The sequence below is a fragment of the Protomyctophum parallelum genome (assembly GCF_964188405.1).
Source record: "Protomyctophum parallelum genome assembly, chromosome: 21".
In the NCBI taxonomy this organism is placed as follows: Eukaryota; Metazoa; Chordata; class Actinopteri; order Myctophiformes; family Myctophidae; genus Protomyctophum; species Protomyctophum parallelum.
In genome coordinates, this window is record NC_139713.1 from 14,470,319 (window position 1) to 14,493,057 (window position 22,739).

The window sequence follows — 22,739 nt, forward strand, 5'->3', positions numbered from 1 at the left end:
AATTCACTAATAAATTAATTAATAATCATTAATGTGTCAAATCGAAAAAAGGGCTCCGTCACGCCCTCCATATTCATATGGTCAATGCCTGTGTGAAAAGTGGGAACGATTGGTGCAGGCAGTGAGGAGATAATGAGGAGATAAAATGCGGTCGGACACACACTCACAGTCACACACACTCAGACATTCGCTCTATTATAGTATAGATTAAAATAATAATAATAAATTAATAATTTACATTTGGGGGATATCTTTCACAATAATTAATAAAACATGTTCTAGACATTCTAATGATCACACAAAAAAACGTATATTACAGTTATTTTACTTACTTTTTATCAGGGTTAAAGGTCAAAGGTCATAGGTTAAAAAATGTTCAAAATTGGGTTAGGGTCCAGAGATTTTTAATTTGTGTGAATTTCAGCCTCTGTGGGGGGTATTTATATAAATACATAAATATCATGACCAATGGCATTGCAATGAACATCAATGATGACGTTTAGGTGAAAAAAGAACATAAAAAAATACATATATATCATGAATTGATATTTAAAAAAAAAAAAAAAAAAAAAAAAAAAGAAATTGAATGAAAAATATGTTGTATTATTACAACGCTGGGTGGTACAGGGTTAATGGACATTGCACAGCGATGGCCGGGGCATTGTTCTCCAGGCTAAAAAGACAACAAGACACGTCTTTTAGACCTTTGCTTTCTTTCTCCGGTAACCTCAGAGGAAGCACCTTAGAGTGGCTTAGTAGCGTAGACGGACAGACACCGGCAATTTGTCACAAATATGAAGTATGAAATGAATCATTTTCACCCAAAATTACTTTAAATTAATCACAACTGCCGTTATAACCTTTGCTGCAGAATTGGCATTGCCGTTATACTGTAAAGCCTTCAAGGCTCAATTTGAGGTCCAATCCTGTTTTCCATTTACTCCCATCTCCCACATGACCATAGATCCATGAACACAATCTTTGCTTCCCCGGCACGGTCAACAGCCCACAGATGTGTCCTCTTTAAACTCAGTCACTCTGCCTCTGGCCTCGCTGATGGCTTAGTTATGCCTTTCACATATTTTCTTCCGAAAATAAATACGTAAATATATAATCAGAAATATATTTGACCGTGACCTAGACCAGAGGGGTTCCCAAACCCCTCTGGGGGCTTTTATGGCGTTATTTAAGCCATTTAGACCTGAGGACGATTCTACAAAGTTTTCTGAAAACTTTCTTTGTCAGTCAAGGACCCCTAGAATTATATGTAGGGCCTAATTGGTGTCCGACCCCCATCTGAAAATATGTAGTTCCAGGGACCCCCCCCCAGAAGCAAAGATTTGAGTTAAAAATGTTCGCTCTGAAAGAATATATATTCAAAGATTTGCACCACATTTTCACGATTATTCAAAAATAGCAGACCTACAAGCGCGCTATGATGAGCTTGTAGATCTGCTATTTTCCAATAGCTCAAGTATAACACAATGCTTAAAACACCAAGAGGGGTTCCCGTTCTGAATGGGTTTACACAAACGGCAACATCTGGTATAAACCACTGTTGTAAGGAGATGTATAGAGCAGCTGCGGGAGTATACAGCAGCTGCATGTCTCACATTCTGTGATTATTTTCCAATTGCCATAATCATATTTATGGCCCAGGCTAGCTTCCATAATGCTTTGATGAACGGGTGAATGGATTAATTGGATCCATTGCATTGGCACCTTGCGTCCTTGATTTGTTTGATACCATCTTTATCATTCTTCAACAGAAGGAATTATTTAGTTTTCTCCTCAAGTTTAGACTACTAAAACTATTATGTCTCTGGTGTGACACACTTTAGAAGAAGGAGAATACCAGCACTCACAGAGTAGTTCTTTAAGGCACTTTATTGTTTCATCTTTACATGGGAAAGGTATGTTGCAAGCAGCAACACAACCAACGCGTTTCGGCCAGGGGCCTTCGTCAGCGTGGTAAATGCTGTAAACAAAGCGGCGTGTTAATTAATTTACATATTCAGAAAATAAACGAACAACAAAAAAGTCAGTTTGTCCACATAAGACTTTGGTAATTCATAAGGCACCAACTGCTGCACAACAGATCTTTCAAGGCACAAACGGAAAAACACACTGTATCATGAATGAAATGTAGACGGCTCTCAAAGAGTTGCCCTTTATAGCCGGTTAATTGTATAAACATTTTATTGATAATTTTCCCTAACCTGTTTATGTCCGTCCCCACGCTATATCATAGATCCTCTAATCTCCAATGAGTTTCAATCAGTTTGATCAGTGATGAATGAACGGACACGAAACTTGGTGAACACCATCTTTAATGATACTATTTTAATTGGATTCATAATTTCATATCGTTAATTACAGTGTCTCGGTCTCAGCTATATCTTGCAATATGTCGTGTTTTTTGAGTGGTGCAACCACTCCTACAACCAGCAATGTCCGCGTGTATCTATGTATCACGCGCGTATCTATGTATCAGTGGTCATGAGCACGAGTATATGACTTATTAGTACCAGTAGGGGGCGCCAGAAACAGAGCTGTGCCTGCTGCCTGCTAATGAGAGAGAGAGAGGGGGGGGGGGGGGTTGCGCCACTCATTTCACACGGGTGTGATTTTTTTACTTGCTAATTAATGTTCTGATTATAATAGTTGCGACCACTTGAACCACTTACAACTAAATGTGTTGTATTTCGTAGCCAGGAGCACACACACACACACACACACACACACACACACACACACACACACACACACACACACACGTCCTAACCTGACTCGGCCAGATGGGGCAGCAGAGGGGAACCCAGTGTACTCTCTGCTGCCCCGTCTGGCGGAGTCAGGTTTCACACACGTCCTCTCCTGTAAAGGACGTGTACATCCCTGCATCCCATAAAAACGAGTGTTAGGAAGGGACTAGTGGACAAGAGATCCAGTACAAGTCATTTTACACTTGGTTGCATGCTGAAAATAGCTGATCTACAGGCTCCCAACGCATTGCGATGCGACGCGTTCTGAGCTTGTAGATGTAAAAGTGTAAAATCAGCCATTATGCCGGCATCAAGGCCCGCCAGAATACATTTCAGTCGACTAAATCCACCGTAGATTTAGACTAAAATCGCATGACATTTACTCGACTAAAATTAGACACGCACTAAGACATTCCAGGTGACTAAAATGTGACTAAAACTAAATGAAGTTTCATTCCAAAAGACTATATGACTAAAACTAAAATAGAAATGTGCTGCCCAAAAACAACACTGCCCCGCTGTGTGCGCCACATACACAGGTCAGCGTGGGACAGTGAGGAGGACGAGGAGGCGAGGAAGGGCAGAGGATGCATGCTTCAGTACCAGTCCTCTCTGGTCAGGGTCCTGACGCCCTTCATGGCCCAGTCGTCGTCGCCCGAGATGTCTCCAGACCCCGTCACTGGGAAAGTACCTCTGGACTACTTCCTGGGTTCCGATTGGCAGGTATAGAAGGCTTTTTATTTCATCCCAAATGTTTTGTTTTTTTTAATATATTTTTTATCCCACGATTTTGTAACCCATTTTTCACCCCTGTGTCAATCATCTAATAATGTGATCCTGGGCTCTACACACCCTCCACCAACCTAGTCCCCATATATGGGGGACAAGGGGAGAGCAACGGACTTGAACTCATGCTTCCTTCATGCCTGAGTGTCCAAGTTGCTCCTTTACACCTGACAGGGGGAAGTTTCCCTGGTTGGACGTAGCGCGTGGAAGGAACACGTTATTCCAACCAGTTCCTTTCCCCTCCAATGTAAGGTTTTTTAGCAAAAGGCCGATGCACACCTCAAAAGGCTGGTGACGGGTGCGTAGGGCGATAGAGCGTCGCAGTCCCGCCCCCTTTCATGAGGACGCCAGGCCCAGGAAATGAATCCCAATGGATTTTTCCCGCATAGACATTTCAAAAGGTATTTATTTAAAGACCTTTTTTTTTTTTTTTAAGATATTTTTTTGCGGCTTACGCCTTTTATTAATTTTTGAAGGGACAGACAGTAGGCTGACAGGAAACGGGAGAGAGATGGGGGGATGACATGCAGTAAAGGCCGTGTCGGGTCCGGGAGTCGAACCCGCGGCACACTGCGACTGGATTACCAGTCCGGTGCCCAGACCGTTACGCTACGGCCTGGGCCTTTAAAGACCTTTTAAGCGTCGTACGAAGCCAACTCTTGTCGTGACAAATCATGACAACACACAACACAAGAAGAAAAACAACAACAAAAGTTTTTTTCTACTTTCAAATTATTTGTTTGGCCCGAAAAATTGTGTGTGTTGTCATGAATTGTCACCACAAGAGTTGGCTTTGTCCGCGGCGGATACTTTCTGAAAAGTCTATGAGGGGAAATTGAACGGGGATTTATTTTCCGGGTCTCTCGAGGGGGCGGCACTGCGACGCTCTATAGAGCATATTATGAAAAGGGTATCTTTGAAAGACAAAGAAGAGACACTGTCGTCGGGCTGATGAAGGTCTAAGCGACCGAAACGTCGACCTAATAAAGCGCAACTTTATTTGTCTTTTTCAAGATACTTTCCAAGATACTTTCCAAGATATTTTTCACCCAAATCTAAGGTGCCATGACATGACGACATGGCACATTTTGTCTACAGTATGTGTTCAAAGTTTCTATACGATTGATATATTGTTGCTGGAGCATTATAAATATCTGGCATATATATTTTAATGAATGCCCTATACTTCATACAAGAAGAGTGACGCAGAAGCTAGTTAAGTCTGGTCTGTGGGTTTTATAAACGTATAATAACAAGTAAGACGCGCCGACGCGGGACACGAACGCAGCTCGTAAATTGCAAATACAACAATTAGAATAAATTACGTACTTTTAAGGTTTTTTGAAAGTTTTTTTAAAAGTTTTTTTGAAAGTTTTTTTAGTGTGTGTGTGTATGTGTGCGTGCGTGTGTTTTTTGAATGTTTTTTTTTAAGTTACGTTTTTTTAAAGTTGTGTGTGTGACAGACAGACAGTTTAGGCCAGCTTCTATAGTTAGTGCTCACTGCATTCGCAATCACTGCGTTCGCAATAACCAATAAAAAAGTATTACGAATGGATTCATTGAATCCTGTACACAAAATGAGGTTTCCAAATTCCACCCGCCATGGAGGATGTGCTCTCTTCTTCATCTTCATCTATACTTCTGACTAAATAAAAATGTCTTCCGCTCGTTAATGTCCAGGTGGACGTGACCAATCTGGTGCGCTATTCTCTGAGGGTGGTCGACCCCGACGTGGCCCGGCTGCAGTCAGGGGTGGTGCTTCACGGGCGGGCTCCTGGCTCCACCGCAATACAGGTGAGCCATTCTGACCTGAGATCAGATTCTAAAAAATGTCTTCCACATCCTGACAGTTTTCCATTCTGACCTGAGATCAGATTCTAAAAATGTCTTCTATGTCAGTCGCTCTTCGATTTAAAAAAAATAGCAGACCTACAAGCTCGTAGCGCGCCACTCGGTGGCGCGCTATGAGCTTGTAGATCTGCTATTTTTCAATGGCTAAAGCACAACGTAATGCTAACACCAAAACGCCCAAAATGGGTTAAATACTCACATGTTTTGTTTAAGTAAAACATGTGAGTGCTTTAACCCATTTAGGCCTGACGTCGACATTTTTTAAATGTCTTTTCTGGAAAAACCTGATGTTTCTATATCCGTGGTTCTCAATATTTCACGTCAAGGACCCCAAAAATTGTATGTAATATGACCGCCGACCCTGAAACCTGAAAGTATGTTGTTCCAGGACCCCCTCGGAAGCAAAGATTTGAGTTTAAAACGTTGGCTCTGAAAGAATATAATCAAAGATTTGCACCACATTTTCACGATTTTTCAAAAATAGCAGACCTATATACAAGCTCGTAGCTTGTAACCTATTTACAAATGTCTACAAATGTCTTCTAAATCCTGACAGCTTTCTGAAAAACCCCATGTGTCTCTGCATGCAAGCACAATTATGTATTTCCTGTCACAAATCATTGTGTCAAACCATTTTTGACACAACAACAAGAGCGACATGGAGGCTGCCATGACTCCCCTATATAGGCATTGCATTGTGCCTCCATTACCCAGAAGCCCTACTCCCCTATAGGCATTGCATTGTGCCTCCATTACCCAGAAGCCCTACTCCCCTATAGGCATTGCATTGTGCCTCCATTACCCAGAAGCCCTACTCCCCTATAGCAGGGCTGCCATATTTCAGAAAATGTCAAGAGTGAGACTCTAGTGTCTTAATGTGTTCGACGCCGTCCGAAGGGCGGCGGCGATTCTTTTTTTCTTTTTTTATGTCGATTTGGCCCGTTTTAACGTTGATATTTAACCTTAACACTGATGTCTTCACCTCCATGCCAGCTGCTCTCCCTGCACTGACAGCCTCCTCATGCTTAAAGTAGAAATGAAAAAGATATCTATCTATCTATGCTCCTCAGACCCAGCCAGCCAGCCAGCAAGCCACACACATAGTACTCAGACCCAGCCAGCCAGCCAGCCAGCCACACACATAGTGCTCAGACCCAGCCAGCCAGCAAGCCACACACATAGTGCTCAGACCCAGCCAGCCACACAAATAGCTCCGTAAGGGAGTGGTTGCACCACTCAAAAAATCTTCAAAAAACTGAAGAGGCTACTGGAGATTGGAGAACCTGATTTGGACATGATCTGATGCAGGACAATGTCACTATGACAGAAAGAGAAGATGGGTCTGGCCACATTCATTCACCCCATAATCTCAGTGGAAATTGGGGAATATGTCAGAAAACTGGAATGTGGGAAAAATCCTTATTTTTACATTTTCTTAGTTCAAACACATCTGTGGGCTCTCTCTCTCTATGAACAGAAACAAGTCGCGATGCGGCCCCTCCCCCTTCACACACACACACACACACACACACACACACACACACACGACTTTGTCCCTATAATGTACACGGGCTATGGCACCGTTCCACTTCCTCATATCACGCAAGAGACCCCACACAAGTATAGAAGAGAGATAGTCACAGGTCACTTACTCACTTGTTGTAACTTAATTGTGGGGGCTATATTGTCTTCCATGAAAAATATTTCGAAGCGATGTTAAACTCCGCATGGCTCATTTCCATGCGTCACACAGTCAGGGACCCTGCTGTTTACCCTCCTGCATATATCAGCGCTGCATGCAGATCGGCTATTTTACCGTTTGTGAGGAGCGTGCGTTATTACGCGGCGGAGCCGCAGAGAAAATTGTTATTTATCATTATAAATTTATAATGCGTGTGAAATGGCATGTGTGGCGTGGTGCGTGGTAAAGGGTTAAATTGCGTGACTGTCACACTCAAAGGGTGAGACATGGCAGCTCTGCCTATAGGCATTGCATTGTGCCTCCATTACCCAGAAGCCCTACTCCCCATAGGCATTACATTGTGCCTCCATTACCCAGAAGCCCTGAGAAGCGAGCGTCAGTTTTTTTTGTGTTCTTTTTCCGGTCAAATCGGCCAATAAAACAAATAAAACACAAGTCGGGTAACCCGTTGTTGGGAGGGAAAGAGGTCTTCATCAATTAGGGGTGTGTGTGTGTGTGTGTGTGTGTTTGTGTGTGTGTCCGCGTGCTCGTGCTGGTACGCAAATACTGTATTTGTGTAGAGATGTTAAATGTGAATTGTAAGGACCATGTGAAGAGGTTTTTACTGTATACATCGTGTGTGTGTGTGTGTGTGTGTGTGTGTGTGTGTGTGTGTGTGTGTGTGTGTGTGTGTGTGTGTGTGTGTGTGTGTGTGTGTGTGTGTGTGTGTGTGTGTGTGTGTGTGTGTGTGTGTGTGTGTGTGTGTGTGTGTGTGTGTGTGTGTGTGTGTGTGTGTGTGTGTGTGTGTGTGTGTGTGTGTGTGTGTGTGTGTGTGTGTGTGTGTGTGTGTGTGTGTGTGTGTGTGTGTGTGTGTGTGTGTGTGCGTGCGCGCGCGTGCGTGCGTGCGTGCGTGCGTGTGTGTGTGTGTGTGCCGTGCGTGTTTCAGGTGCTGTCCCCTCTGTCCTCGTCGGTCCTGGCCGAGAAGAGCTTCAGGGTGATGGAGGACAGAGTCAGCGTGACGGAGCTGGGAGTTCAGCTGGTGTCTGGTCTCTCACTGTCCCTTCAGCTCAGCCCAGGGAGCGACAGGGCCATCCTGGCCACCGCCACCACACAGGAGGTCGTCACACACCTCAAACAGGTATACCGTATGGTCCAGGGGCCATTCTGACCTGAGATCAGATTCTAAAAAAATTCTATTACATCCTGACAGTTTCATTATTTACCCATTCTGACCTGAGATCAGATTAAAAAAAATGTCTTCGATTTTTCAAAAATAGCAGACCTACAAGCTCGTAGCGCGCCACTCGGTGGCGCGCTATGAGCTTGTAGATCTGCTATTTTTCAATAGCTAAAGCATAACACAATGCTAACACCAAAAGGGGTTCCTGCCCAGAATGGGTTAAGTCCGACGTCATTTTGTAGTGCTACGTTACGTCCGGGTCCAAGTCCCGTCCGCATCTCATTGTAAATAGAATATCTAAACGCGTGAATCTTTTTACAACGACGTTATTTTTCAGAAAGGAAGCCATTGAGGGTTAAAATGGGTCATTTGCTCGGTAAAGTATATTTCGGGGGAATATTTAGAATGTGTGCAGGCTTGAGTATGTTGAGTCTAGTTTGCATTAATGAGGATTTAGCTGACACAATACAATAAAATGGCGATAGTATTCCATGTGGGGCAGACGGCCTGTCACAGCCAGATTTGGGAGAGCAGCAGCTTTGTTGTTGCGAGGAAAGTGGTAAAATGAGACTTTCGTGGTTGTTTTCGTCTCAGATTTAGTCCGACGGAGCGTCACAGTATAACTCTATGGGGACACAAAAGCGACCCGGAAGTATCTCAGGAGGGGGAGCTCACGTCACAGCTAAGATACTGAATAGAGCGTCGCAGTCCCCCCCCCCCCCCCCCCTCGAGAGACCCGGGGAAAAGAAATCCCCGTTCATTTTCCTCATAGACTTTTCAGAAAGTATTTATTTGTAGTCGTTTTACGCCGCGGACAAAGCCAACTCTTGTCGTGACAAATCACGACAACAAACACATTTTTTTCGGGGCTGAACAAATGATTAGAAAGAAGAAGAAAACGGCAGGTTACAGGGCTTAAAGTTCTCAGTCCTGGGGACTGATTTCAGTCCTGAGGATCTCATAAGGGTCATTTAATGAGATCAGTGCAGATTTGCAAAAAAAACAAACATTTTCAGTCTTGGGATTGTTTTGGCTTTAAGCCCTGAGGTTACAACACTATTTTTGTTGTTTTTCTTTTCTTCTTTGTAAGGTCTTATAAGGTCTTGTAAGGTCTTTAAATAAATACGTTTTGAAATGTCTATGGGAAAAATGCATTGGGAACTATTTCCTGGGCCTGGCGTCGTCATGAAAGGGGACGGGACTGCGACGCTCTATATTTCCACACTCACTCCCTAGGGCCATATATTACTGTCGTAGCAGTACGTTTTTGCTATATTCAAATTTAAATCTTGCATTATTTTTAGCTATTTTTGAATTGGAATCTTGAAAATTAACATTTTTATGTCATTTCAAATGCCTTTAATTATACGCTTGTTGAGCACTGAGCTACACATTTAGACTGAAGTAATTAAAGCGGGTCATGTTTGCAGGTTGTGGAATTGTAACTGAAACCAATATTATATCAGTATTCTGACATTAACCTGAGGGCCACATTAAGTGAAGGTGGGGGGCCGCCAGTTGCCCACCCTTGGTATAGTCTGTAGACAATGCAGACGTTAGTGAAACGGTTTCCTAATCTCACCCACTGATTTAGGGGGTTTCTCCTAATCTCACCCACTGATTTAGGGTGTTTCTCAACGTTTTTGGCTGGGGACCCCCGTATACATGCATTGGCCATGTCTCGTGATCCCCGCCCCTCCCCCCTCCCCACCACCAACACAAACTGACTGCAAAAATAACTTAATAATAGAGAAAATATATCATAAATGAATACTGAAACCAGATATAATCATTAAGGAAAGTTTATGCATGCACCACGTACTATGTAAACTCTTAATTTCCATTTCCCAGCCATTCAGTTGCAAAGAAAAAAAATAAACATATTCTTTTTTTAATCATTAATTTAAATGTCCAATTGCCATCAAAGGCAGCAAGAACAGCAAGACCTGGCGGAGATCTGTGCTCCAAGGAGCAAATCTGTCTAGTTGTTTTTTTGTTTTGTTTTTAGTGATGGATGTTTGTGCGTTATTGCTGATTATTTATTTGTGCGTCCGAGTTGTATGTCTGCAGTGTTCATGTATTTACTCATTTACTAACACTTTGGTCAATCGGAATTGTTTTTAAATGTGCTATACATTTTGGATTTGATCTGATTTGCCATACGAGAGAGAGAGAGAGAGGGAGAGGCAGACATGGTGCTGAAATGATTGTTCTGATGACTTGGGGGTTTTTAAGCCCACTCACACATTTTACCATGGCAGCATGACCCCCCCCCCCCCCCCCCCCCCCCCCCCCCCCCAACATCCCCATAGTATGGCAGGGGGGGGGCAGCCATTAGGTAGCCCATAGCTGGCCCATAGCCCATAGCTGTCCGGAACAACAGCATTCTTTTTCTAGCCTTTCACAGTGGCTGGCCTGCCCCACCCGTCAATAGTGAACTATTAGAACCAAGCCAATGCACATGGCTTGTCATTTTGTTACTGTACACTGTTGTTAATGGACCGCCCAGGGCTATTCGTGATGTATTCTAACCTCGGTATATACGTACATTATATAGGTTAGGCTCGTGGTTCATCTTTCTATAAATTCACAAAACCTCTGTGTGTGTGTGTGTGTGTGCGTCTGTCCGTCTGTCTGTGTGTGCGTGTCTATGTGTGTGTCTGTCACGGGCATAACTCGGTCACCATCCGGTTGATTGACTTCAAACTTGGCATGTGTGTCGGCGATGACCCCCGGGGGTCGGTCGAAACCAACATTTGTAGAGAAGTGACAAAGCCACAGAGGCCTGTGTCTGTCATCTGTGTGTCCTCGGGTGTGTGGCGTATGACAAAGCCACAGACGCCTGTGTCTGTCATCTGTGTGTCCTCGGGTGTGTGGCGGATGACAAAGCCACAGACGCCTGTGTCTGTCATCTGTGTGTCCTCGGGTGTGTGGCGTATGACAAAGCCACAGACGCCTGTGTCTGTCATCTGTGTGTCCTCGGGTGTGTGGCGGATGACAAAGCCACAGACGCCTGTGTCTGTCATCTGTGTGTCCTCGGGTGTGTGGCGGATGCAACCCAATCTCTTGTGTCTGTCACTGTGCAAAAAAACATGGAATACGGATGTGTATATCACAGGAAACTCCCGTTAAACTTTCCAACAAACTACGGTAAACTCCCGTAAAGTGTACCATCACACCTGTATATTACCGTATTGTTGCTGTATATGCCCGCTAAACTTGAGGTTTCTTGATCAGTACTTTATTTGGATTTATTTTTACAAATAAACAGAAAAACATAAACGCAAGCAACAACAGAATACGTATGCATGGACATTATGTATGAACACAAAAACATAATATAAAACGAGGATAGACAAGATAAACAAATAAAAATACAAATAAATCAAATTAGTTAGTTTACACGACCAAACACGCAGCATCATCAACCGTATCATATGTATACTAAGACAGTAAACAATCAAAAGGGCATTGCCTGACCACGGATCACATCAAGGACCCGCAACACGAATCATATTTATCTAACTGTTTATTCACCTTAAAAGGTAACTTCTCCAAAGCAGCCACAAGCTGTGAGTGAACCATACATTGTGCTGGAGGCAAATCCTCAGACTTCCATTATTCCATTCCATGATTTTCCTGCCCACCATGAATGCGGTATGAATCCAGTCAGCTTAGAGGTGCGGGGAGGTGTTTTTTAATGCTAAACTTGAGGTTTACGGGCAAATCTAGTGCCCATAATTGCCCGGTAACTCCTCTTTTCACGCAGTGTGTGGGGTGTAGCCATTGGCTTCCCCGACTGGCCAGGTCTTCACGGATTGGCTGAACTGTCTATCACATGTTTGGCCGCTGTGCCAATAGAAGTGGAGGCGTGCGCATTAGAACTATAGGCATGTAACGATATATCGTATATCGATATTAATCCCGACGATATGAATCGATTCATTGAAACAAAAAAACTTTTTTTATTTATTTTTTAAGGGGGTTAGTGTGTGATGTGAAATGTGAGCTTTAGTCATATTCCATCATATTCAAGTGCTTTTGGAGAGAAATGAGAGTCACTTTCAGTAGTAGAGCACTGTAGAGGGGAGCTGTGTGTGTCTGTGACTGTAGAGGGGAGCTGTGTGTGTCTGTGACTGTAGAGGGGAGCTGTGTGTGTCTGTGACTGTAGAGGGGAGCTGTGTGTGTCTGTGACTGTAGAGGGGAGCTGTGTGTGTCTGTGACTGTAGAGGGGAGCTGTGTGTGTCTGTGACTGTAGAGGGGAGCTGTGTGTGTCTGTGACTGTAGAGGGGAGCTGTGTGTGTCTGTGACTGTAGAGGGGAGCTGTGTGTGTCTGTGACTGTAGAGGGGAGCTGTGTGTGTCTGTGACTGTAGAGGGGAGCTGTGTGTGTCTGTGACTGCAGAGGGGAGCTGTGTGTGTCTGTGACTGTAGAGGGGAGCTGTGTGTGTCTGTGACTGTAGAGGGGAGCTGTGTGTGTCTGTGACTGTAGAGGGGAGCTGTGTGTGTCTGTGACTGTAGAGGGGAGCTGTATGTGTCTGTGACTGTAGAGGGGAGCTGTGTGTGTCTGTGACTGTAGAGGGGAGCTGTGTGTGTCTGTGACTGCAGAGGGGAGCTGTGTGTGTCTGTGACTGTAGAGGGGAGCTGTGTGTGTCTGTGACTGTGCCCAGGTGATGATGGTCGTTGATGCTCATCAAGGAATTATGTTTCTGCACTGTCAAAAGTAATGCTACTTCTTTTGAAATGTAGTTCAATAAATAAATATATATTTTTTTTAATATCGTGAAAAATCGTATCGTGAACCTCATATCGTGATACGAATCGTATCGTGAGTTGAGTGAATCGTTACTTGCCTAATTAGAACTACATTAGGACTCCAAATGGATATCCTGCTATCTCTATATTTAGTTGAATATGGCACGGTAGTTTAGTGGCTGTCACTGGGTACGCTTACGATGGTACAGCGATGGTACTCTGACAACAAGTACAACGGATACCGTCGGGTCGGGAATGCATGCCCCGCTCATTGCATGAATGGGCGGGGCATGCATTCCCACCTTGGCATCATTCCTGACCCATTGATTGTATTGTCTAACCTTTCTTGTGGTAACGGGTGGTAACACTGGCGAATACCAAACGACTCGCCCCTTTACCAACTCGCCCCCGGGCGTACAGCCGGCGGAACTGCGCGGCCTGGTATTCCTAAAGTAACCCAAATAAATTATGCGGTTGAACCTAACCTTATTCCTAACCTTAACCTCAGTAAAACTATGCCTGACACTAAACTTATTTCTAACCTTATTCTCAGTAAAACAAAATAAAGAATATAAGAACCGTCGGACCGAGCGTTCGGCGTGAGGTCGGCGGAAAAAATCGATGGTTTAGGGGTGACCGTACCTGATACCACACTGGCTACTCATTTAAATGATATTGTTGTACACTGTATTGTCCTCATAAACTGTATGTTCCTTTCTTTCCCCCTATACACCCACCCTGTGCAGGAGGCAGTGGTCAGCTGCTGGCTCCAGTTCAGCGACGGATCGGTGACCCCTTTGGAACTCTTCGACCAAAGTGTCTATTCCCTGACCGTCTCCACCCCGGACGAGGCGGTGGCGACCGTGCGCCAGGCGCCACAGTCCACGTTTGTGGTCGCGCAGGGAGAGGGCGAAGGCCAGGGGGCACTCGTGCACGTGGAGCTGAGGATCTGCGAGGAGTGTCAGAAGTCCAAGAGGAAGAGCAAGCTGGCGTCGGGTGCCGGGCTTCTGAGGATGAACTTTCGGTCCGACGCCACGGCCGGTGGCGGAGGAGGAGTGGCACGGCCCGCACACCACGACGGCAAGGGGTCCGAGCTGACGGCGGAGCCCAAGTCGATGGCGACGCCGCGAAGTGCTCCGACGGAGCGGGACGGAGACAGGCGCGCCGTGCCCGGTCGGCGAGAGACCACCATCGCGGGAAGCACCGCCACGTCGACCACCAGGCCGCAAGTGGTATGGATCGGTACGTCTCCTTCCACGGCGAGCCACGACCCACCCGCTACGACGACGGCCGGCGGCGGCGTCACGACCACTGGGAAATCGAACGCAAACGCGACGGCGGCGGCGGGTTCGGACAGAAACGCGGGCGTGCTGAGAAGCTACGGGAACATGCTGGACCCAAAGCCCAAAGCGCCGCCGCCGAAGAAGGCCCTCCCTAAATTCAAGGTGGTGCCCAAGCATCTGATTCCGAAGTCCAAAGTCAAAGTCCGCGTCGAGAGCGACCTCATGAGAACATTACGATCCATGTCGGAGCTGGAGATCGGCATGTACGCCCTGGGCGGGGTCTCGTGTCTGGCGATGCTGGCGCTCTTGGTCAACTGCGCGTCGTACAAGCTCTGCCTGCGGAGCGACAAGACTCCCACGCAGGCGCCCGCCGATCCCAATCATAAGCACGACTGGGTGTGGCTGGGCAACACCAACAACAACGGCCTTCCTCCGGGGGCGGCGGCGGCGGATGCCGGCGGCCCACTCCTCCCGGTCCAGGTCTCCACCTTGCGACGGGACAACAGCCACAGGTCCACGGAGTCGCGTTCCGCCTCCGTGGACTCCGGTGTTCTCGAGAGGACGGCCACGCTGGGCCGCTGCCGGAGCAGCTCGCAGCAGTACGTTCAGACCAGCCGGGTGATGGGCGCCTTCCTGGGGCGCTCGGCCACGCTGCTGGCCAGGCCGCAGCACCGCAGCGTCAACGAGCCTCTCCACTCGCCCACCAGCAAGATGAGGAACCAGGTGCAGTTCACCACCTTCACCACGATGGACGTCAAGCACTTGAACGCGCTGAAGAAGAACGGCGTGGACTTGAACTGGGAGCAGCAGCAGCAGCAGCAGCAGCAGCAGCAGCAGCAGCAGCACCATTACCATACCCTGCCCCTAAAAGCGCTACCCGACACGAAGACCGATGTTGACTTTAACTGGCAGCAGCAGCAGCAGCAGCAACAGCAGCAGCAACAGCAGCAGCAACAGCAACAGCAGCAGCAGTACCATACCCTGCCCCGGAAAGCTCTACCCGACGCGAAGACCGATGTTGACTTTAACTGGCAGCAGCAGCAGCATCTCCACAGCCAGGCCCAGAGATCACCCCACATGCAACGGCCTGTGTGTGTGCCATACGCCGTGTCCCAGTGAAGTGTGTGTGTGTGTGTGTGTGTGTGTGTGTGTGTGTTTGTGTGCGTGCGTGCGTGTGTGTAAATGGTAAATGGTGCATTTATATAGCGCCTTTTATCCAAGGCGCTTTACAGAGATCGTGCATTACATTCACACACACACACACGCTCATGCTGTGCACTGATGGCGGCGAGGAAACCAATGCAAGGCATCCAACCGGCACATCGGGAGCAATTATATGGCTTCCAGAGTCTTGCTCAAGGACACTAACTCTGGGGGAGCTCCCGAGGTTCGAACTGGCAACCTTGCGGTTTACCATCCGGCCACTCTACTCCCTAAAACTGCCGCGCGCACGTTTGCCCACATTATGTGTTTTTATGTGTACAGTCATAATGAATAGGGTATAATATCGGAGATGGAGAGGTTTGTGAATATTAACTGGGAGGATAGATATATTTCAGATTGTTTTTTTTCAATGCATTGCAAATGCAGTATATATTGATGAATACTATACATATATTATGATAAAGAAATTACTCTATGGAAAAAAGATATGTCCCTATGGAACTGGTGTTGTAAATACACAAATATTTATATTGTTTATTATTTAAAAAAAATGTTTTTACATTTCTATTGCTCCTGTAGAAATAGCTTGATATTTAGCAAGTTTTCACGTTAAATGCAGAGATTATTTCTTGTAAGTGATTTGATGCTTTCCAGACTTTTGTACATTGGTATGATATTCCTCAAGAATCGCACGGAGACACGTCACAACATTTATTAACTGTATACTGTATCGTCGTCGCTGTCGAGCAGAAACCATAGTAATATTAAAAATAATAATAATGAATTGCATTTTTATGGCGCTTTTCTATGCCTACTCAAAGTGCTAGTATATCCATCTATGAGCTTTTTTTCATGAATGCATTTTATACTTTGTTGTCTGTCAGTGTTGCACACGAGTATAGTGCAAATATGCGACGCGGCGTGAGCCTGCTATTGTTGCTATTTTAGAACAGTGGTTCCCAAAGTGGGAGTCCGGGGACCCCCAGGGGTCCTTGAGGGAGTTCCAGGGGGTCCCCAGGCAGCTAAATGATAGTTAGGGAACTAAACAAATGATTCTATTATTATGGGGGGTTTCTGCATGGCATGTCTTTTCACATGCGGGTCCGCGGGCTAATGAATGTCAATTTGGGGGTCCTTGACATGAAAAGGTTTGGGAACCACTGTTTTAGAAAACACATTTTCCCCTATAATGACATGTCCAAAATAGATGCGCCAGGTTTAAGTCTGTCTCTTGGGTTTATAAATATTGTAACCAATGAAAGAACTTCTGGCTAAATAATAATTACATTGGAACAAAGGTTTTCCCACTATCTGAAAGGTAACGGTTTTGGACATTCAATGTTTCCGCCCGACAGCGACAATATATTATGTCTTCCACCACTGAACTTTGACTAAATATTTATCTGAAACGAGTGTGCTATGCAAACAGTCCATGCAGAAAATAAAGTCAATATTTTCTCAGACTCTAGCTATGGAGTTGCCTTTCGGCTTGAGGCATCGTTTCCCAATTTGCTAAATGTCTAATCTCGGTTTCTTGACACGGCAATGCATATTAAACAGTAGGATTTTCATGTGCAAATGAAGATGGATGATGCCTTGTCTATGCAGCAGGCAGCCTCCGTTTTTAAACTAAGTTGTAAGCAATTCCTATTCCATAAATAAAGAACTAACGGAGAATTTCTTTGTGTAGTGGGAATACAGTTAAATTGGGTTCTCTCAATTTCCACTGATTATACTCAAAACATAAAACTGTAAACTAATATATAGCATTGAGGTTGTGTGGTAGTGCATGAACTCAATCTATGCATCAGTAAGTGTTGGAAGCATCACAGGTAATATGAAGGATTCTGTGCTTCTGTCAGCATTTAGTCCTGCACCAAAAACGTTGAGGACAAAGGACAAAGGAGAGAGAGAGACAGAGAAAGGCAACTAAAAAGACAAAGTGATCCTCGTCTTGTGCTTCCCAGGGAACATACAGTACAAAATGTACAGGTATCACCTATGAAGGCGCACAAATGATATCCGTTGTCATCGGCATGTACACTCTTTTTTTTCCTTTTCTTTTTTTTCCTATGGCCTCTTTTGTCTCTCTAAATTACATTTTAGGAGATGTATAAACATGGTACCGAGTTAAAACTAACCCAGATAATCTAATAATCTAGCACTTCAGCAACTGGCAGCTTGCGCGCCACTCTATGATGCCCAACGGCAATCAGGTGGATTTGGAAGGTTGATAAAAGCATTTTAATATCTTGTCTCAACACACTTTTTTTCACTATACTGGCCTAGTATGGGTTTGTTATGCAGATACACTCTCTCCTTTTGCAGTCTCCACAGTGCAATTGTGGTCCAGTATATTAGGGGCTCCATCTTGTGCCACCCCTTATCCCTAAACTTATTTTTAAAACATTTAAAAATAGTTCAACTAGGCCTGGGCCGTGGCTCAGTGGTCCAGGCACCTTGGCTGGTAATCCAGTCAGTCTGGCAGTGTGCTGCGGGTTCGACTCCAGATCCCGACGGCCTTTACTGCATGTCTCTCCCCATTTCCTGTCAGCCTACTGTCTGTCCCTCCATAAAAAGAAATATACGTATAAAATATAGGCGAAAGCCACAAAAGAACTAAGCTATTTGAACTATTTCAAAAGGTTTTTTTAAATAGTAAAAATAAATGGCAAATACGTTTATGGATAAGGGTTAAGGGGTTGCCCTAGATGTCTGATGCTATATCGTCACTGCGAACATGGAATGGCTAACTTTTTTTTTTGTTTTGCTGAAATATGAAAATAAATAACTCAAATTGTCACAAGATGCTTAAAATATTCAATCCTGACCAAGGCAAACCGTATGTTCTTTTATAGTGTATTGTGCACAAGCTATATGGGTTTTAGTATGGTTCTCAGGGCAGGCAGGTCGAGCTCCTCAACGACATTGACTTACACCAAAGGCTGCTCTATGGGTTTGTTTTGAGTGACGTATTATTAGACTGAAGAAAAATAATTACATGGGCGTAGTAGTGGACTTCAGGCTATACTACATGTACACAATGTATCTCAATAAAGCAAATCTGTTCGCCTTATAATATGAGCGACATCGCAGGAGGAGAGTCTCTCGGTATCATAACAGCAGACTTTTAATCTGGAGCATCAGCTTCCCTATTGACAGATTTAAGGGATTGGGGTCATTGTGTTGGAGGATTAGTGTGCATTAGTGGACCGTCTCCATGGCACATTCCCATTAAATGTGGGCCAAAGCCGACGAGGTGGGGCCAGAGCAGTGGTTCGCAAACAATGGGTCAGGACCCCTTTTTGGGCCCACACAAAAGCATTTGTTATGGTTCGCTAGCCTAAATCTCTTTTAGGTTACTTACAGTGCGTGCGTGCGTGCGTGCGTGCGTGCGTGTGTGTGTGTGTGTGTGTGTGTGTTTTTTAGTATACTAGTATCCTAGGTAATACCATGTTGTTATGGGCTGTAGATATAGAAATATGGTGCTTAATAATTGTACGTTTGTGTCCCGGGGAGACACCAGATGTGTCTCTATTTGCGTCTCAAGCTGAGAAGGTTTAGGAAATCCTGACTGCTAGAAATTGATCGAGATAGAGACGGGGAGAAGGACTGCCATTCTGAATGTAATTCATACAAAAATACTTTGTTAATTACTGTGTAGGTGAATATAGTGTTTTCCCTATTGCAGGAGATCAGAGCAGTGTCAAGGTGCGAGAGGGTGGCCCAGGCCGTGGCGTAACGGTCTGGGCACCGGACTGGTGATCCAGTCGCAGTGTGCCGCGGGTTCGACTCCCGAGCCCGACACGGCCTTTACTGCATGTCATCCCCCCATCTCTCTCCCGTTTCCTGTCAGCCTACTGTCTGTCCCTTCAATAAAAAGGCGTAAGCCGCAAAAAAAAAAAAAAGGTGCGAGAGGGTACTCGTAAGCAAAGCAAAGCAAAGTTACTATAGGTCCGGGGATACGAACTAGCGACCTTCCGCTATCAAGACCACTCCGCAAACCGTTTGGCCACCGCTGCCCCGTGCATGCAATGGCAGCTCATAAAGACATTGCGTGCGATGTTATTGTCATTGCGTGGAACAGTGACAGGCAGTCCTCGGCATGTGTTGTGAGATGACGTCGCCTTGCAGTTTCACAAAGAAAGAAAGGGATAACAGCAGAGTATAGTGTACTTGTGTGCAGGAGTGTTTCCAGTGAAACAGACGCGAGTGAATACATCTTATATTGAAGGGAATAAAGACAGAAAATGTTGGTCCGCCTAGGAAAGAACAAAGCAAATAGAAAAGGGGCGAAAGGTTCATATATCCGCCTGCGGCTGGGTTGTGGGTTGAGGGGAAATATGGAATTTCTATGACGTAGGCCTACTGGTGTCCCTTTAGACTGAGACTGAAAATGTATCCCACTCCCATTGGATCTTTACAGTCGTGTTTCATTTCTGACCGGCCAAAGTACATTTCTGACCGCCACAACAAAGATTTTAGTGCCATAATTCACTAGGCCTACGCACCTGTGCATACGCCTGATTTCTATAGGTGTGCGAAAGCTTTCTCCTACAGTGCCATAATACCAAAATGTTACCTTCTAATCTATACCAGTACTGCATAAACTCGCAATAATTCCATTGAGATCCAAAAACATTACGAATGATAGAAACAGAATGAGTGCGAGGGAGCGAGACAGAGACTATAGCATGCTCAGCACAAGCCCAGCTGGATAAACTGCTCCACAGTACGTTATTAAATAGATTAATTATGCACATGCTGTACCTGTCAGAAGCATTTTGAAAGTGATTTCTCCCCTGCATGCAGCCATGAGAATCATATGAAATTAAAGTAAAGCACGACCTGCACACATGCTTCAGATGCTCAATATAGTACAGTTTATTGCAGGACAGTGTAAGATGTTCCCGATCAAGAAGCACTGTTTTTATATAGTGTAGACCAGGGCAACTTTGATGGTGCAGAGGCGGGCCACTATTTCCACACTCACTCCAGGGGGACGCATTGCATATCTCTGCTGTCGGGGAAGAAACCTCTTAACTCCAAAATGTTCATTTTTTGGGAAATGGAAAATTATACATTTTTCAGGAAATGAAGAAAACCTTATATTTTCAAAACAAAGCAATATGCCTCGTCAAAGTCGATGTTGTGAGTTTATACATTGTCAATTACTTGCATGAGAGGGGGAGAGGTGGTGGAGTTGGTTGCTTTAGCAGACAGTCTGAGGGTCCAATGGAGTTAAGAGGTTTTGTCCAAAGCGTTTTTTTACTACTTTGCATTTGTTCAATATTTTCAAAACAATACACAGACGTAAAGGGTATTCATTTGCACTGATTCATACAACAACAAAAATCAAAAACCTCAAAAATTGAGTTAGGAGGTTTCCTTTCGACAGCAACGATATACTGTCTGGCAGAAACCTCTTATCTTATCTCGCATTTTAACCTTTTTTTCAGAAAACGAATGCCCTACTTCGTCCTTCTATGTCACACACAAGTAGCAAAAGAAAATTGCTATATTTGAATTTGAATCCTGAATAATGTTTTGCTATTTTTTAATTGGAATCCTGAAAATAAATATTTTATTTAATTTCAAATGCATTTTGTTATGCTTATGAACTTAAATACAAATTTACATTAGACAATAAAAAATGTTTGATGCATGTTTGGAATTGTAACAGCTATAATCAATAATACATCAGCATTGCTAGTTGCTCGTGTATGGTGTAGGCCTACTGCAGACAATGTCAATGGTTTCCTGTTACAATTTACAATTTACAATTTAGGCAGTGTGTGAATGTACTCCCAGCTTCCCTGCGTTGGCTGATCTGAGTGCGCGGGAGGGTTTGTAGGGTCCAATCAATCAGACTTGGGAGATTTGGGGTGCGTTCGTAAATGCGCACCGGGAATGTTGCCAGTTTGTTGAGTGTGGTGGGCGGTGACGTCACAGAGTGCGTTCAGTGTGCCTTATTTACGAACGACCACAGCTGTGACGCATTCACACCGGACAACCCCAGCTTCAGGGTATGGTCGCTATCAGTGCGGGCACTCAGCACACCCGGTGCTCACTGCTCAGCGCACTGGATTTTCGAACGTCAATGCACCGAGTGCACTGAATAAACGAACGAGAATGTAGCCTCGGTCCCAGGCTTACTTATCTGCGAAAAGAAAAGCCTGGTCACAACCTAAGGCTGAGAAGCTAGAATGAGAATGGGGACAACAAATTGGGACAAGTCCTGGACTGGAAGTAGGCAGAAATGCATTGGACTGCAGGCAACAGCCCAGCTTTAATGATCTCAAATCTCCTTTATTCTAGATTGTTTTGTAGTATTCGTACAACATACAGACTTTAGTTGTTACTAACAGTTGGCATGTTGCACACATGCCTAAAAGTGCTCTTATTTGCACCACCATCGTTGACAACAATGTATTTCCAACTCCAGCTTGTCTCACTTCAGGCTGCATGAACAGTGCTCGAGCGCTGGGTTTCTACCCCCTCAATATCGTAACTCTTCTATCAGATGGCTCTGCATTTGGTTCCATTTGTACACTCAGAGTTACGCTACGGGCAGATGTCACTTGTTATAGTCACTGTAATGCCTTCTAGAATCAAGCCATCCAGGATCCTGGTGAATCATGATGACCATAAAACATTTTATTCTGTGAAAAAAAAACGAAAATTAAAACCGCTAAACAAACAAAGGGTATTTATGAAATGTGCGTATTTCATATAATTAAATATTAAATATTCTTTCCCCCACAGAATCAAAGGTTTTATATGGTCATAATTCACCAGGATCCTGGATGACTTAAAATAATTCATAGTTGAAATATTGTTGTAAATTTCTACGGGAAGAATGGCCAAATTTTAAGTGGAAGCAGAAAACCACGTCCTATTTTAATTGAATATGAAAAAGCTGATTGATTGAGGAAAAGTCTGTCTGTCTGTCTGTGGGAGTGAAGAAGACAACTATTAATTTCTCCTAATGTATTCTGCTATTAGCATTTCTGTGAACTCCCTTTGCTGTGGGTGGAGAATTTGGAGATAGGGGCTCACACAGGAGCGGTGTGCGGGTTAATTGAACAGCCTGTTTCCAATATGTCTGATTGCGGCCTCCTCTTTATAAGAGCAAATAGAGCACGGGCTCTCAGTCTCAACTCAGGACCATGCCAGGCCAGAGATTCAACATCGGAAGGTTAGAAAGGACTTTTGAACGCACAGCCAGCCCCAGCCAGGCTGGTAGCAGATACTGTAGTAGATGTGCGTAATAAAAAGC

The 22,739-nt window shown here is 44.7% G+C and overlaps 1 protein-coding gene across 1 annotated transcript in view; it reads left to right on the forward strand.

Moving 5' to 3' along the window:
* The window catches only part of LOC310878839 (transmembrane protein 132C-like), a gene marked incomplete at both ends in the record, with an annotated part of 55,240 nt that extends 36,038 nt beyond the window's left edge, over positions 1 to 19,202 (forward strand). The window contains 5 exons of the mRNA XM_083793254.1: positions 3,302 to 3,485; positions 5,229 to 5,342; positions 8,027 to 8,218; positions 13,760 to 15,190; positions 19,152 to 19,202. Coding sequence (XP_083649380.1) covers positions 3,302 to 3,485; positions 5,229 to 5,342; positions 8,027 to 8,218; positions 13,760 to 15,190; positions 19,152 to 19,202 — 1,972 coding nt within the window. The remainder of the gene's footprint in view (positions 1 to 3,301; positions 3,486 to 5,228; positions 5,343 to 8,026; positions 8,219 to 13,759; positions 15,191 to 19,151) is intronic.
* Between the last annotated feature and the right edge of the window lie 3,537 nt (positions 19,203 to 22,739).